Source organism: Mauremys mutica, chromosome 20 (genome assembly GCF_020497125.1).
Source record: "Mauremys mutica isolate MM-2020 ecotype Southern chromosome 20, ASM2049712v1, whole genome shotgun sequence".
Classification (NCBI taxonomy): domain Eukaryota; kingdom Metazoa; phylum Chordata; order Testudines; family Geoemydidae; genus Mauremys; species Mauremys mutica.
In genome coordinates this window covers 25,668,847-25,684,941 of record NC_059091.1, presented here as the reverse complement: position 1 = coordinate 25,684,941, position 16,095 = coordinate 25,668,847, and the positions used below count along the sequence as shown (strand labels likewise).

The 16,095-nt window shown below is 51.0% G+C and overlaps 2 protein-coding genes across 5 annotated transcripts; one reads left to right on the top strand and one right to left on the bottom strand.

Moving 5' to 3' along the window:
* Nucleotides 1–2,354: 2,354 nt before the first annotated feature.
* On the bottom strand, nucleotides 2,355–7,663 carry FBXL12 (F-box and leucine rich repeat protein 12). Its single transcript, XM_044994454.1, has 3 exons — nucleotides 7,449–7,663; nucleotides 6,916–6,988; nucleotides 2,355–6,252 (listed from the first exon to the last, which is right to left on the bottom strand). The coding sequence occupies exons 1-3, from the start codon at nucleotides 7,541–7,543 to the stop codon at nucleotides 5,479–5,481; spliced, it is 942 nt and encodes a 313-aa protein (XP_044850389.1). The 5' UTR covers nucleotides 7,544–7,663; the 3' UTR covers nucleotides 2,355–5,478.
* Nucleotides 7,590–12,519, top strand: UBL5 (ubiquitin like 5). Of its 4 annotated transcripts, none has more exons than XM_044994458.1 (5): nucleotides 7,590–7,689; nucleotides 8,656–8,716; nucleotides 9,642–9,725; nucleotides 11,665–11,702; nucleotides 12,240–12,519. In XM_044994458.1, exons 2-5 carry the CDS (start codon nucleotides 8,661–8,663, stop codon nucleotides 12,281–12,283), a joined length of 222 nt encoding a protein of 73 aa, XP_044850393.1. In that variant the 5' UTR covers nucleotides 7,590–7,689; nucleotides 8,656–8,660; the 3' UTR covers nucleotides 12,284–12,519. The 4 variants fall into 4 exon arrangements, with proteins under 4 accessions (XP_044850393.1, XP_044850392.1, XP_044850395.1 ...); XM_044994457.1 differs by having other exon boundaries at nucleotides 8,652–8,716; XM_044994460.1 differs by having other exon boundaries at nucleotides 7,592–7,683.
* The last annotated feature ends 3,576 nt before the right edge of the window (nucleotides 12,520–16,095 follow it).

Genomic DNA, 16,095 nt, shown 5'->3' with positions numbered 1-16,095 from the left:
GTCTCTTTCTCCACACCACTCATGGTTTTATATACCTCTATCATATCCCCCTTAGTCTCTTTTCCAAGCTAAAAAGTCCTAGCCTCTTTAATCTCTCCTCATATGGGACCCGTTCCAAACCCCTAATCATTTTAGTTGCCCTTCTCTGAACCTTTTCTAATGCCAGTATATCTTTTTTGAGATGAGGAGACCACATCCGTACACAGTATTCAAGATGTGGGCATACTATGGATTTATATAAGGGCAATAAGATATTCTCCGTCTTATTCGCTATCCTTTTTGAATGATTCCTAACATCCTGTTTGCTTTTTTTGACTGCCGCTGCACACTGTGTGGATGTCTTCAGAGAACTATCCACGATGACTCCAAGATCTCTTTCCTGATTAGTTGTAGCTAAATTAGCCCCCATCATATTGTATGTATAGTTGGGGTTATTTTTTCCAACGTGCATTACTTTACATTTATCCACATTAAATTTCATTTGCCATTTTGTTGCCCAATCACTTAGTTTTGTGAGATCTTTCTGAAGTTCTTCACAGTCTGTTCTGCTCTTAACTATCTTGAGCAGTTTAGTATCATCTGCAAACTTTGCTACACTGTTTACCCCTTTCTCCAGATCATTTATGAATAAGTTAAATAGGATTAGTCCTAGAACTAACCCTTGGGAAACACCACTAGTTACTCCTCTCCATTCTGAAAATTTACCATTTATTCCTACCCTTGTTCCCTGTCTTTTAACCAGTTCTCAATCCATGAAAGGACCTTCCCTCTTAACCAATGACAACTTAGTGCTCTCAGACCCCAGAAAAGGTGTCGGTTGATATAGACAGCAGGATGGTGGCCATGGAAGTTGGAATCCGCTAAGGAGTGTGTAACAACTCACCTGCCAAATCAACCAGCCCTGAAAGTGGATGGTGCTGGGTTGTTGGGCCCATAACCAGCCGTCACCGGTAATGAGAGCCGTGGGGGCTACACCGCGATGAGTAGGAGGGCCACTGCGGTGCGCCTTGAAGCCTAGGGCGCGGGCCCGGGTGGAGCCGCCGCAGGTGCAGATCTTGGTGGTAGTAGCAAATATTCAAACAAGAACTTTGAAGGCCAAAGTGGAGAAGGGTTCCATGTGAACAGCGGTTGAACATGGGTCAGTCGGTCCTAAGAGATAGGCGAGCGCCGTTCCGAAGGGACGGCTGTTGGCCTCTGTTGCCCTCAGCCAATCAAAAGGGAGTCGGGTTCAGATCCCTGAATCCGGAGTGGCGGAGATCGGTACCGCAAGGTGTCCAGTGTGGTAACGCAATCGATCCTGGAGAAGCCAGCAGGAGCCCCGGGGAGAGTGCTCTTTTCTTTGTGAAGGGCAGGGCACCCTAGAATGGGCCCGAGCCTTGGAAAGCATCACGGTTCCGGCGGCGTCCGGTGAGCTCTCACTGGCCCTTGAAAATCCAGGGGCGATGGTGTAAATCTAGTGCTGGGCCGTACCCGAATCTGCAGCAGGACTCAAGGTGAACAGCCTCTGGCATGTTAGAACAATGTAGGTAAGGGAAGTCGGCAAGCCGGAGCCGTAACTTCGGGATACGGATTGGCTCTAAGGGCTGGGGCACAAAGTGGGGCTGGGCGCGACTCTGGACGCAAGCCGGGCCCTTCCTGTGAATTGCCCCAGCTGCGGTGGACATCGCTTGCCTCTCCCCCTCCCGTGGGGACGGGAGGGGGGGGGGCATTCTGCCTTGGCCGGCGCCTAGCAGCTGACTTAGAACTGGTGCGGACCAGGAGAATCCGACAGTTTAATTAAAACAAAGCATCGCGAAGGCCCGTGGTGGGTGTTGACGCAATGTGATTTTGTATCTGAAATTATGAATATTGACTACGTAGCTGTATTTCAAATGTAGTTACACCTGGATAATGCTCATTAGACAAGATGCTTTCAGTCTAGAAATGGGGCAGTGGCAGATTAGCCACTGGGCCTATGGGGCCCTGGCCAACTGGGGGTCCCTAGAGACCCTACACCCCAACCCCGCTCCCTGGCAGCAGCACTGGGTGGGCAGGGTCGGCATGGCAGGGGAAGCTGGAGGGAGAGGGGGGGCAGGGGAATCCCTTGCACTGGGACCCCCGCTGTGGCCCCAGAACTGGAGGAGCTCTTGCTACCTGCCGCAGCCTCAGGGCTGGGGGAGCTCTCACGCCTTGCTGTGGCCTGGGGTCCTGGTGGCGGGGGGTGGAGGGCAAGAGACAGAGCTTTTCTGGTCTTGGGGCCATGGGGGGGCATGCAGAAAGTAGCAAACGGGTTGTGGGTCTGCACAGGGGGGGAGAGTGGAATGGGGGAACACTAGATAGAACAGGAGCGGGGCCCCAGGCAAAGGAGGAAGAGGTGGGTCTCTCCATACAACACAAGCAGTATCGCTGATCTGTTAAAAACCACAAGTCGACTATTGCCACATTTCAGTCAAAACCTGACAGCATGAGACGACTTTACAGATCTAAAAGCATTTTTATTTTATAAATAAATTTTACATTTGATTACAGAAAACAACTCAGCAGATTCAAAACCTCAGTGTGTCCCAGAATGGAAACTTCATAACAGCCACCGTTTTAATGTCAGCCAAAACATGCTAACACGGACTCAGGGCTTTGTAACAGCGGGTGAAGATGAGGGAGTATTTAAACAATGGAAGGCACAAGCAGCCATGCACAGCAACGTAACCCAACAAACCAGGTGCAGGATCTGGCTACTGGCGGCCTGCTAATATTACTCAAATATAATACCTGAGATCTATGCTCTAGTTATTCGCATACATTTGGGTCTGGTCTACGCTACAGTTAGGTCAATGCAAGGTGACTTACGTCGATCTTATTTGGTCAGCATCTACCCTATGATGATGCTCCTGACAAAGTAAATGACCCGCTACGTCAACTTAATAATTCCACCTCCACAAGAGGCGTAGCACTTAAGTCGACATAGTTACAACGATGCAGTGTCAGTGTAGACACTGTGTTAATTACATCAACTTTAATGGCCTCCAGGAGATGTCCCACAATGCCACACTACTACCACTCTAGTCACTGTTTTGAACTCCACTGTCCGGTGGCCAGGTACTCACCACATACCTTTTCAATTCATTTCCTGTTTGGAGAGCTCACCTAGCATCTGCCCAATTGACCATGCTGGTTCCACGCAGCAAACACACTCCTGCCTTGAGTACACAGGAGGTGGTGGGTCTCCTGGGTCTCTGGGGAGAAGCAGCTATGCTGGCACAGCTCCAATCCAGCTATAGAAATGTAGATATCTACAGACAGATGGCTTGGGACAAGGTGGAGAAGGGCTACAAGAGGGAAACGGAGCAGGGCCACATGAAAATCAAGGAGCTGCGGCAGGCACACCAGAAGGCAAGGGAGGCAAACAGTTGCTCTGGTGCAGAGCCGCAGATATGCTGCTTCTACAAGGAGCTGCATGGCATCCTTGGCGGCGACCCCACCACCACCCCAAGGGCCCTGTGGATACTTCGGAGGAGTCAGAGTCATGCACCACTGGCGTGAACCCTGAATACAAGGTGTTGGACGAGGAACAGGAGGAGGGGTTTGGGGGACAGGCGATCGGGGGATCCAGTGGTATCTTCCTGACACCAGAGCAGTTGAGCCAGTCCCCATCATCCAGCACTGGCAAGCCTGATTCAAGGAAAGGAACCTCTGGTAAGTACGACATTTGCTTCAGTATTGCAGGTGCACATCTGTTCAAGTTTTTAATCAGGTTAGAAGAGATAGTGAAATAACCAATAGAGGTAGAGTTGCTATCTGCTTCTCATTCCCCTGTACAGTTAGACAGAGGAGGCCCTGCGGAACAGTTTGTTTATGTGCACCGGGATGTCCCGTGCATCTTCCAGAGATCTCAAGGAAACTTTCCTGGAGGTAGGTTGCAATCCTCTGCCGAAGGTTTCTGGGGAGGGCTGCCTTACTAGGACACTTTCCCACAACACTCAGCAATTAATTCGGCAGCCATCATTGCAGCACACGGACTAACAGCAGCCGGACGCGTGCAGGAGCTGTTTCCTTTCTGTCTCCGTTACCCTCAGGAGCAAGATATACGCTAAAGTCTCCATTGCCCGTGGGAAACGGTGACAGTATTCAGCTCAACTGCCCCATCTGCTTGTACTGGTGCCCGTGAGCTACCCCAAGTCATTGTCCCAACTCGCTCCGCCCCCCGGGACATACTCATCATTGCCTGGGACTGCTGCCCAGCTCTATGGATCCCAAGGAGATGGGAGAATGTTGTGCTTGTAACTTGTGGGGCCGTGAATGCATTCACAACAGTACCTCTGTCCACTGTTTCTTTTGCAACTGCAAACGTGGCCTTGACGGTCTCTCCATCCACCCTGAAAGAGCGGCTGGCCCAGATAAGCAGGAGAAAGAAGAGGACAAGGGCAGACATGTTGCAGGAGGTCCTGTAAGGTTCTGCTGTGTCAGATTCCAGGCTTGGAGGGTGACGCTCAGGGACAGAATGCAGAGCAATAGCAAGGACAGGAAAAACAGACAGGTGGAGATGATGGTGCTGCTCAAGGAGCAAACACACATGCTGCGATCTCTGACTGAACTTCAGGCTGAACAGATGTGTGTTTGCCTCCCCCTGCAGCACACAGACAAATGCATTCCAGGACTTCCTTATACTTCCCTCTCCCCCCACATTCCACGTACGCTTGAGGTCACAGCAGAACTCCCACCACTCCACCCTGCAGGACAGGACACAATCACAGTCACATATGCACTGACCTGTGTGGCACATGGTTGGTGTCTGTGTTTGTGAAATGGACACGATGGGTTCTTTCCCCTTAAAGGTTCTGTTCCCTGCATTTAAAATGTGTGTTTGCACAACCCTTTGTCCACTTCCTACTAGGTATGTTTTGGAGTAGGCTCATAGCACAGCAATGTGGTTAATGCCTTTTGACCTGAGTTAAATTTTATCTAGAGTCCAAGGTTTGGGCAGCCAAACACTTCTGTGCATCAGGATGACAGCTGACTTGCTCCCTCGTGCTTGGGGATAATTCACCTGTTGCCTGATGTTTAATGTGAGACGGGGTTAAACTTAAGACAGAACCCCCTCATGCCAAACTGCGTCTAATTTAAATAAGCTCATAGGGCCACTGGTCCTCATATGCCACCTTTCCACCGGGCCTTGTTATTTTCTTAGTAGGAGAATGTGAGAGATCACTTCAGGAGCCCAGCCAAGCAGATTGCAGAACTGAATTTCTGCTGGCCTGTTTTCAGGTGATACAAGCTGTCAGGATGGTCCACGTCCTACACTGCTCACCTCATTGTTTTAGCCAGAGAAAATTCTGCCTCCAGACAGATAAATGCAACTGCCACTGGGAGTACAACCCTGCCCAGAAGAAGCAATTCTGGGAGTTATTTCAGGGGGGTGAACACCCCACATCTCACCCTCATGTGTTCCATACAACTCCCCATTTTTAACATTTCGTCTCAGAATGTGTGTCAGGGAGCACATTAGAAACGGCAGTTGGGCAAACTTGCCTGAATTTTATGTACTGTCTGGTCTTCAAAGTCAATCCCATCTAAATTGAGATTCCTTAACTGGGGGAGTGCCTGGCACACAGCAACAATGGCATCAGGGGAAAGCTTAAACCTGGACTCGAGGCGGAGGGTTTCCAAGCATTTCAAGGCTGCTAAACAAGCCAGGCCTGCATCTGTTAGGGAACAAGTATTGCTGAATTCCAAAGAGCGGAGCTGTTTCATGTGGCGCCCGATGAAGTGAATAGCAGCATCTGTAATATCACATTTGCGCAGGACCAGGCATTCCAAGTCCTCCAGATATGGGGCTGCTCTCTGAATTCCAGTATCCGTCAGCCGGTAGGTTCCAGAGAGGGTCAGCGTCCTTAGGCTGGTCTGAGATGATATGTTAAGCAGATGCTGATCAGAAAAGGCAGAGACGTTATGGATCATGAGATGCTGCAGTTGTGGCAGGACTCTGGGAGTCTCTGGAGATGCAGATCTTTGGAACCACACAGCAGGGATCTCACACTGGTTCAGCTTCATGCTCTTTAGAGAAGATGGTATACAGTCATATGGGAGCCGACGGAGGTCAGCCTGGGTCAGGCAGAGGTGATAGAGGCTGGGACACTGCTTCCCGAGTGCCTGCAGCAGCGCTGGGGAAAGGAACTCATGCTTTCTCATTGAGTAGAGAGCTCCTCCCACTTTCAGTACCCTCAGGCTATTGCGCAGGTACTGCCTTAGCAGGTGCCACAGGATCCTGGAGCTGAGCTGAGCACAAGAGAGCAAGCAACACAGCACTTAGCACCTTGACGAGACACGTAACAAACTCAACAGAAGCACTAAATGAGTAAGGAAAGGCCCATCCCTGCTCTTCTTCATATACCTCTTTCCCATTCATCTTAAAGGAAGATACTCCACCCCCGTAGGGTAAGCCACAGGCACGACCCTGCAGCATAGCTCCTCTTACCCTGACTGTTGCAGCTCCTTTCCCTATGAGTAACCTCAGTCCTTGCTCTCCACACTCCAGCATGCGCCAGATGCTGTGGCTGCCTTCTCCTCCACATACACAGTCTCTGTCCTCAGACACCATCCCTGACTCCAGGGAGCTACTTAAAACAACCCTCCTGGTTTTAAATACTCTTCAGAAACTGGTCCAGCTGATCTCATGGCCTCTCTGCCCATCTAACACTAGCCTCCTATACGCAGCTCCCTCTCCCAATGCCCCAAATGTGCAAGATCTGCCCCTGGGATATCCTCACTGTGCCTCTCCTCTTCCTTCTCTTCTCTCATTCACCATCTCATGTTGAATCCCAGATGTAGGCGCCTGGTCCCCATAGGCCCCTCTGTCCCTTCCCCTGGGACAGCATTTATCAGCCCCTTGGAGCGGTCTCGAGTGGGAGACACGCTGCAGGGACACAGCTGGGCTGGTACCTTGTAAGGCCTTAAATCCACAAATCTCCAGAGCATCTTGTCCTGTACCAGCCTGCGCCAGCGTCTGCAGACCCTGTGGGAACAGCAGCAGGGCAAGTTACGATCCCAGCAGCAGCATCCATGATCAATTGGGGGGGGGGGCACAGGGAACGAGCTCATCCACCGGGGGGGCATGGAGGAGCCCCCTTTCCAGGGCCTTTCCAGGGGGCTGGACTGAGCCCGGGGGGGGGGGGTGGACAGAGCTTCCGGGGGGGGAGGAGAGAGAGAGAGAGAAGGGGGGTGGACCGAGCCGCGGGGGGGGGAGGGGCGGACTGGACAGAGCCGCGGGGGGGGGGGGGCGGTTTGGACCGAGCCGCGGGGGGGAGGGGCGGTTTGGACCGAGCCGCGGGGGGGGAGGGGGGCGGTTTGGACCGAGCCGCTGGGGGGGGAGGGGCGGTTTGGAACGAGCCGCTGGGGGGGGGAGGGGCGGTTTGGACCGAGCCGCGGGGGGGGAGGGGCGGTTTGGACCGAGCCGCGGGGGGCCGCGCCCGCACCTGGCCCCGCGCAGCCGCTCGTGCAGCGGCAGCAGCCCCAGAATCTCCAGCAGGAGGGAGTCGGGCAGCGCCCCCAGACCCGCGGCCGCCGCCATCGCCAGGCACTTCCGCTTCCGGTTCAGCCCGGCCCCCACACCGACTTCCTGCCGCTAGCAGCGCACTTCCGCTTCCGGGTCAGCCCCCAGCATCTCCTCGGCACTTTCGGGAGCTGCGAGGCGCCGGCGGGGCAGCGGCAGCGGCGGTGGGTGACCGGGAGCGGGGTCGGTGGGGGCTCCCCGGCAGGGCCGGCTCCGCCCCGGGAAGGGGCCCTCCGGCCCGAGCCCTCTGCCCCCCCCGACCGCCTGGGGGGGTCACCCCGCCTCCCCCCGGCCAGCCCCCCCCCGCTCTGCCCCTCAGCCAGGCCCGCCCCCCGACCGCCTGGGGGGGGGCTCACCCCGCCCCCCGGAGGAGTCACCCCGCCCCCCCGCTTAACGCCTCCCCCCAGCCTGCCCCCCCCTCTGCCCCTCAGCCAGGCCCGCCCCCCGACCGCCTGGGGGGGGTCAGTCCCCCCCCCGCCTAACGCCTCCCCCCGGCCAGCCCCCCCCCGCTCTGCCCCTCAGCCAGGCCCGACGGCCGGGGGGGGTCAGCCCCCCTCCCCCCCGCTCGGGGGCGTCACCCCCCCCCCCCCCGAATGCCTCCCCCCGGCCAGCCCCCCGCCGCTCTGCCCCTCAGCCAGGCCCGCCCCCCGACCGCCTGGGGGGAGTCAGCCCCCCCCGCCTAACGCCTCCCCCCAGCCAGCCCCCCCCTCTGCCCCTCCGCGAGCCCCGCCCCCCGCCCGCCGGGGGGGGGTCACCCCGCCCCCCCCGCCTAACGCCTCCCCCCCCCACCAGCCCCCCCCCGCTCTGCCCCTCCGCCAGGCCCGACCGCCGGGGGGGGTCAGCCCCCCTCCCCCCCGCTCGGGGGAGTCACCCCGCCCCCCGCCTAACGCCTCCCCCCAGCCAGCCCCCCCCGGCCCCTCAGCCAGGCCCGACCGCCGGGGGGGGGGTCACCCTGCCCCCCCACCTAACGCCTCCCCCCAGCCAGCCCCCCCTGCCCCTCAGCCAGGCCCGCCCCCCGACCGCCTGGGGGTCAGTCTCTCTCCCCCCCCCAGCTCTCAGCCCCAATTCTCCCCAGCTCCGCGGGTCTCCCCTTCCTCCACCCCTAACGCCTCTCGCTTCCCCCCAGGCAGGCAGGATGATTGAAGTTGTCTGTAACGACCGGCTGGGTAAGAAAGTGCGGGTCAAATGCAAGTATCCTCCGGAGGGGATGCTGGGGGTACAGCTTGTGGGAGCCTTGGGGCGTTTGGGAATGGGAGCTTCCATCAGTGCCCTTTCCTCTCCTAGCGAGAGCACCCTACCCCGTGGGAGATGCCTGTCACGGAGTCCCTGGGCGATGCTCTGGCACTGCTCCCTACAAAGCCAGTCAGGACTCTGGTGAAGTCTCCTCTCTGTGAGCAGACTGTCTCCAGGGCAAGAAGCTCACATGGCTTCACCTTCCTGGGTCTGAGCTTGGAGCATTCAGCCTCCAGCATCCTCTGCCCCTCCGTGCGCTTCCCACAGCGAGTCCGCCCAGGCAGGGTCCTGGGGGAACCAGAGGGCCCTGCACCCCCACTCCTCAGTTAGACGTGACTCTCAGCCAGCCAGTAAAACAGAGGTTTATTAGATGACAGGAACACGCTCTAAAACAGAGCTTGTAGGTACAAAGAACAGGATCCCTCAGCCGGGTCCATTTTGAGGGGCAGTGAGCCAGACACCAACGTCTGCCCCTCACTCTTTGTCCCTTTCCCAGGCCAGGAGGTCACCTGATTCCTTTGTTCTCCAACACCTTTAGCTATCACCTTGCAGGGGGGAAGGGCCCCGGCCATTAGTTGCCAGGATATAGAGTGTCAGCCCTTTGCTCTGCAACAATTACACCCCCTTATCCCACCACCTAGAGACTTAAGAAAGGCATAGGGGAAACTGAGGCATCCCTACAGTATTCAGAGGAAACGTTAAGAACAGTCTCATTTCGTCACAACACCGTGGTGGTGGGTGTCTGTAACATGACAGGTGGGGAAGGCAACTATAAATGTGTAGCCCCTTGCAGGGGAGGGGGATTCTGGCCCTGGTCAATGTCGCATTCTCCAGGCGCTCGATACCTGGGTGCGAATGTAGTTTCCTTAACCCTGTTGCTCAGCACTGAGGACACGATCGGTGACCTGAAGAAACTCATTGCGGCTCAGACTGGGACCCGCTGGGACAAAATTGTGCTGAAGAAATGGTAAGTGGGTGAATTAAACGCAGGGGCGACGGAAGGAAACATCTTAGCACAGGAGTGGCCAGCCTGAGAAGGAGTCAGAATTCACCAATGTACATTGCCAAAGAGCCACAGTAACATGTCAGCAGCCCTCCATCAGCTCCCCCATCCTGCTCCCAGCACCTCCCACCCACTGGCAGCCCTGCTGATCAGCGCCTCCTCCTCCCTCCCCGCACCTCCCAATCAGCCGTTTTGTGGTGGTGCAGGAGGCTCTGAGTGGGAGGAGTGAGAGTACAGCAGACCCAGGAAGGCGTGCAGTGGGGGCAGGGCCTGTGGCAGAGCCAGGGGTTGAGCAGTGAGAACCCCTGGGCGCATTGGAAAGTTGACGCCTGTAGCTCCAGCCCTGGAGTTGGTGCCTATACAAGGAGCCACATATTAACTTTTCAAGAGACGCATGTTGGCCACCCCCACCTTAGCAGGCTTGATGCACTGGGACTCCCTGGAGCTACAGCTTTCAATCCCAAGCAGGGTCATTTTAGTTCTTCGTCCTCCCAAGGCAGGTAAACTGAATTCTGTGCACTTCCCTGCATGTGGGTGTGTCTGGTGCAGTCTTCAGCTACAATCCACACCCCTCCCACCACACATACCCAGAGATGGCTGTATTTGAGGTAATGTGTCTCAATAGTTTGTGATGCACTCTGGGATGGAAAGCTGCATATGAATGCAAAATCTTAAAGAATGCAACAGAAAGGGTGATCCTAGGGAGAGGAGGCATGAGGTGTAGACTTCCAGTGAGTGTTCATTTAAGATTTCTTTTTAGGTTCTGAATTTGTTAATTCTCAGATGTTTCACGTTCTGTACCTTCCCCATTGTCCAATGTTTCTGGACAAACCTCTCACTTAACAACGTCTGAGAGGCAGGCCAGTGGCTCTAAACTTCATAAAACAAAAGTGTAAATAACTACAAATTATTCTGGATGAATGCTACTGACTGAGTTTTCCTTCATATTCTCACCTGCAGTGACATTCGACTCAAGATTTTTACATGGTTCTCTATCTTTTTTTCAGAATTTCCTGCTGTTCCCCTAACAGGGAATGGCTCACTTGATGATTACATGTTCTGTTCATTCCCTCTGAAGCATCTGGCGTTGGTCACTGTCAGAAGACAGTATACTGGGCTAGATGGACCTTTGGTCTGACCCTGTATAGCCATTCTAACTTCTATATGTGAAGTTATATATTTAATACTGTAACTGCACATACAGGTTTCAGAGTAGCAGCCGTGTTAGTCTGTATCCGCAAAAAGAACAGGAGTACTTGTGGCACCTTAGAGACTAACAAATTTATTTCAGCATGAGCTTTCGTGAGCTACAGCTCACTTCTTCGGATGCATAGAATGGAACACACAGACAGAGACTGGGAATGGTTGGGTCATTACACTAATTGAATCTATTTCCCTATGTTAAGTTCTCCTCACACCTTCTATAGGTCATCTTAATTATCACTTCAAAAGTTTTTTTTCTCCTGCTGATGATAGCTCATCTCAATTGATTAGACTCTTCCAGTTGGTATGCATACTGCCACCTTTTCATGTTCTCTGTATGTATAAATATCTCCTGTCTGTGTATTCCATTCTATGCATCCGAAGAAGTGAGCTGTAGCTCATGAAAGCTCATGCTGAAATAAATTTGTTAGTCTCTAAGGTGCCACGAGTACTCCTGTTCTAACTGCACATAGGCAGTCTCTTCCCTTTCCCCACGGAATTCATGACTGGCATTTGTTAAAAAACACGGTTTCAGAAACCTGTTTTAACATTTCAGTGATTTTCTAATGTAGTAACGGATACCAGCAAACCTCTGGGCACTATCACAATTGTTCCATTCTTATTGACTGCACATCCTTTTGTTAATTCTTGTATTACACTTCTGTTCTTGACTAACTTCCTTTTTAAAACGTTTGTGCAGGTACACAATCTTCAAGGACCATGTATCACTGGGAGACTGTATCCTTGAACATTAGAATAGTCTGAGTAAACTGCAGCTTCTGGAGAAACCCTTTGTCTAGTTAAAATAACTGTCACTTACAAGATCCACAACCTAAGTAGTGGAGTGACAGGCACATTATAAATACATAGCTAGACAGAGACCTTTTCTAATCTGACATAGTTGCTTGTCGCAAAACAGAGGTCTTGCTTATCTTCTTGGGTACTGGTGACTGATGGTATTGGTAGACCATCATAAGATAACTGGTGAATCTATAGGAAAAAGTCCCTTACTAAATTGAGTGGGGTGGCATATGACGGGGACTAATTTGCTAAGTTAAGATGCTGCTGCTTCTAACGTTGATGCTTGCGTCTCATATGACCCATGTTCCCTTCCATAACACTAGCAGTTTAGTTTGTCCATTTGGGACAGAAACGCACACCAGTAGTAAAGAGGGAAGGAGAATTCTGAAGTATTGAGCTGGTAGAAACTTAATGCCTTCTTCCATTTGAGTTTGAGCATTTCCTGGGGAATTCCCCTTAACTCATTCCTTCCAGATGAAATCCACGATGGCATGAACCTGGAGTTATATTATCAGTAGCCTTGACTCTAGCTGCAGTTGTACATGGCGGGCATCACTTTTCTATTTTTTTTCTAATATAAAACTTGTCTATAAACTTTATTTCATGTAAGGTAGAAATTAAAAGCTCAAGTTGTGCATGTAGTTTTATCAGATGTCTTTAGCTTTGATGGCAATAAAACTAGCTGCAAACTTGTAAGAAGGTTGATTTTGTTTTAAAAAAATTGTTCGTAATAAAAGTCTCCTGACAACTTTGATGTCCTGCTCCTGGCTTTTTAAGTCAGAAGAAATCTCTCTTCCTCAATAACTGCCACAGGAGCCCTAATTAATACAGCTGTTGGAAGCAGTGGTGGTGTTCTAGGCCATTTAACTTTCTGGAATAAGATGAATCCATCTGCTGAGAGGGACTCTGTTCTAGCTAGCTTAAGCAGCACAAACCCAAGCAAATGTATCTGTCCTTTTAAATTTAGATTTCTCATTTTTAAAAGAAACTTTGTAGTAGTTCTGTGGTTAAGCTATGATCCAGGCAGGAACATGCAAACAGCAACTCCCATCATGTTTCTTTCTGTAACAGCCTCTGCCCAAGCTATGGGCATCCTATGTTGGTAGGTACTATAACCTTGTACATGCTCTGCCCTGTCATTCTCACTGAACGTTCAAACAACCTCTCCCCACCCCCAAAAAACCTCTCTGAACTGTTCATTCAGCTCTGTCAATGTAAATGATTGGCTAGGATCCTGAGAATTTACATCAATGAGACATAATTGGCAGCAAGACTGAGAGGAGAGCAATTGATTAAAAAGCACTTTAACAAATAACAGCAATAGTAATAATAGACTTCTGAATACCTTCATTCTTAACCCAGGCTGTCTCCTGGTTTCCATGGTAAAGTCTGGTAAGATTTCTCTCACAGCTGTTATATTTATTCCCTTGAAACCCTTTTCCTGGCTCCTTTAACATAATTTTTAACTAGACCTACCCTATGCGTCCTTGTACCTCTACTGGAATAAGGAACCAGTTGCATTCTCAGCTGAACAAACTGAAATATCTTCTTGAATTCCTATCTCTTTGCTTGTAGCTGCTCCATCTGCTGGACTTTTGGTGACTTACTTTCTCAGACACCTGTGCTTCACTTTCCTCTATTTTACCTGTAGTGACTTCTCCCCTTGTCTTCTAAATGTTGGTTATTCATCCCTTTGAGCTATTTTTAATCATGCATCAGTGGAGTTCCTTCCTGCTGCTCTGTGTGAGAAACCCTGAAAATATGAAACAATCAAAGATCACCCAGCAGTTCACAAAACAAAAACGGAAACCAAGTTAATGACCAAACATACATGCAACCCTTGTCCCATGATGCTTTTCATCCTGAATCCAAGATGTTTTTAAGACTAGAAATTTTATTTTAACAAATAGGGAGGAACTCACTGAGAATTTGAAAGTGGAAGGTAGCTTGGGTGAAAGTGATCATGAAATCATAGAGTTCACAATTCTAAGGAAGGGTAGAAGGGAGTACAGCAAAATAGAGACAATGGATTTCAGGAAGGCGGATTTTGGTAAGCTCAGAGAGCTGATAGGTAAGGTCCCATGGGAATCAAGACTGAGGGGAAAAACGACTGAGGAGAGTTGGCAGTTTTTCAAAGGGACACTATTAAGGGCCCAAAAGCAAGCTATTCCACTGGGTAGGAAAGATAAAAATTTTGGCAAAAGACCAGCTTGGCTTAACCATGAGATCTTGCATGATCTAAAAAATAAGTCATATAAAAAATGGAAACTAGGACAAATTACAAAGGATGAATATAGGTAAACAACACAGGAATGCAGGGGCAAGATTAGAAAGGCAAAGGCACAAAATGAGCTCAAACTAGCTACGGGAATAAAGGGAAACAAGAAGACTTTTTATCAATACATTAGAAGCAAGAGGAAGACCAAAGACAGGGTAGTCCCACTGCTCAGTGAGGAGGGAGAAACAGTAACAGGAAATTTGGAAATGGCAGAGATGCTTAATGACTTCTTTGTTTCGGTCTTCACCGAGACGTCTGAAGGAATGCCTAACGTACTCAATGCTAATGGGAAGGGGGTAGGTTTAGAAGAGAAAATAAAAAAAGAACAAGTTAAAAATCTCTTAGAAAAGTTAGATGCCTGCAAGTCACCAGGGCCTGACGAAATGCATCCTAGACTACTCAAGGAGGTAATAGAGGAGGTATCTGAGCCTCTAGCTATTATCTTTGGAAAATCATGGAAGACAGGAGAGATTCCAGAAGACTGGAAAAGGGCAAACATAGTGCCCATCTACAAAAAGGGAAATAAAAACAACCCAGGAAACTACAGACCAGTTAGTTTAACTTCCGTGCCAGGGAAGATAATGGAGCAAGTAATTAAGGAAATCATCTGCAAACACTTGGAAGGTGATAGGGAATAGCCAGCATGGATTTGTAAAGAACAAATCATGTCAAACTAATCTGATAGCTTTCTTTGATAGGATAATGAGTCTTGTGGATAAGGGAGAAGCGGTGGATGTGGTATACCTAGACTTTAGTAAGGCATTTGATATGGTCTCGCATGATATTCTTATCGATAAACTAGGCAAATACAATTTAGATGGGGCTACTATAAGGTGGGTGCATAACTGGCTGGATAACCATACTCAGTAGTTATTAATGGTTTCCAATCCTGCTGGAAAGGTATAACGAGTGGGGTTCTGCAGGGTTCTGTTTTGGAACTGGCTCTGTTCAATATCTTCATCAACGACTTAGATATTGGCATAGAAAGTATGCTTATTAAGTTTGCAGATGATACCAAACTGTGAGGGATTGCAACTGCTTTGGAGCATAGGTTCAAAATGAAAAATGATCTAGAGAAATGGTCTGAGGTAAACAGGATGAAGTTTAATAAAGACAAATGCAAAGTGCTCCACTTAGGAAGGAACAATCAGTTTCACACATACAGAATGGGAAGACGCTATCTAGGAAGGAGTATGGTAGAAAGGGATCTAGGGGTTATAGTGGACCACAAGCTAAATATGAGTCAACAGTATGATGCTGTTGCAAAAAAAGCAAACGTGATTCTGGGATGCATTAACAGGTTTGTTGTGAGCAAGACATAAGAAGTCATTCTTCCACTCTACTCTGCGCTGGTTAGGCCTCAACTGGAGTATTGTGTCCAATTCTGGGCACCGCATTTCAAGAAAGATGTGGAGAAATTGGAGAGGGTCCAGAGAAGAGCAACAAGAATGATTAAAGGTCTTGAGAACATGACCTATGAAGGAAGGCTGAAAGAATTGGGTTTGTTTAGTTTGGAAAAGAGATGACACAGACAGGGGCGGCTCTAGGAATTTGGCCGCCCCAAGCACGGCGGCATGCCGCAGGGGGCGCGCTGCCGGTCCCGTGGCTCCGGGGGACCTCTTGCAGACGTGCCTGCGGAGGGTGCGCTGGGAGGGCGGCAGGCGGCTCCGGCGGACCTTCCGCAGTCGGGAGGTCCACCGGAGCCACGGGACCAGCGAACCCTCCGCAGTCATGCCTGCGGGAGGTCTGCTGGTCCCGCGGCTCTGGTGGACCTCCCGCTGGCATGACTGCGGAAGGTCCGCCGGAGCCGCCTGCTGGCAAAATGCCGCCCCAAGTGCGCGCTTGGCGCGCTGGGGTCTGGAGCCGGCCCTGGACACAGAGGGGACATGAGAGCAGTTTTCAGGTATCTAAAAGGGTGTCATAAGGAGGAGGGAGAAAGCTTGTTCACCTTAGCCTCTAAGGATAGAACAAGCAGCAATGGGCTTAAACTGCAGCGAGGGAGGTTTAGGTTGGACATTAGGAAAAAGTTCCTAACTGTCAGGGTGGTTAAAC

Bases quoted from the DNA above. Each gene is read 5' to 3' on its own strand.
- FBXL12 (XM_044994454.1), bottom strand. From the start codon at position 7,543: ATGGCGGCGGCCGCGGGTCTGGGGGCGCTGCCCGACTCCCTCCTGCTG. The intron at 6,989-7,448 runs GTGCGGGCGCGG...CTGTTCCCACAG, and splicing joins GAGCGGCTGCGCGGGGCCAG to GGTCTGCAGACGCTGGCGCA. The intron at 6,253-6,915 runs GTACCAGCCCAG...TCTTGTGCTCAG, and splicing joins TGGATTTAAGGCCTTACAAG to CTCAGCTCCAGGATCCTGTG.
- UBL5 (XM_044994458.1), top strand. From the start codon at position 8,661: ATGATTGAAGTTGTCTGTAACGACCGGCTGGGTAAGAAAGTGCGGGTC. The intron at 8,717-9,641 runs GTATCCTCCGGA...CCTGTTGCTCAG, and splicing joins AAAGTGCGGGTCAAATGCAA to CACTGAGGACACGATCGGTG. The intron at 11,703-12,239 runs GTATCCTTGAAC...CATTCCTTCCAG, and splicing joins CCATGTATCACTGGGAGACT to ATGAAATCCACGATGGCATG.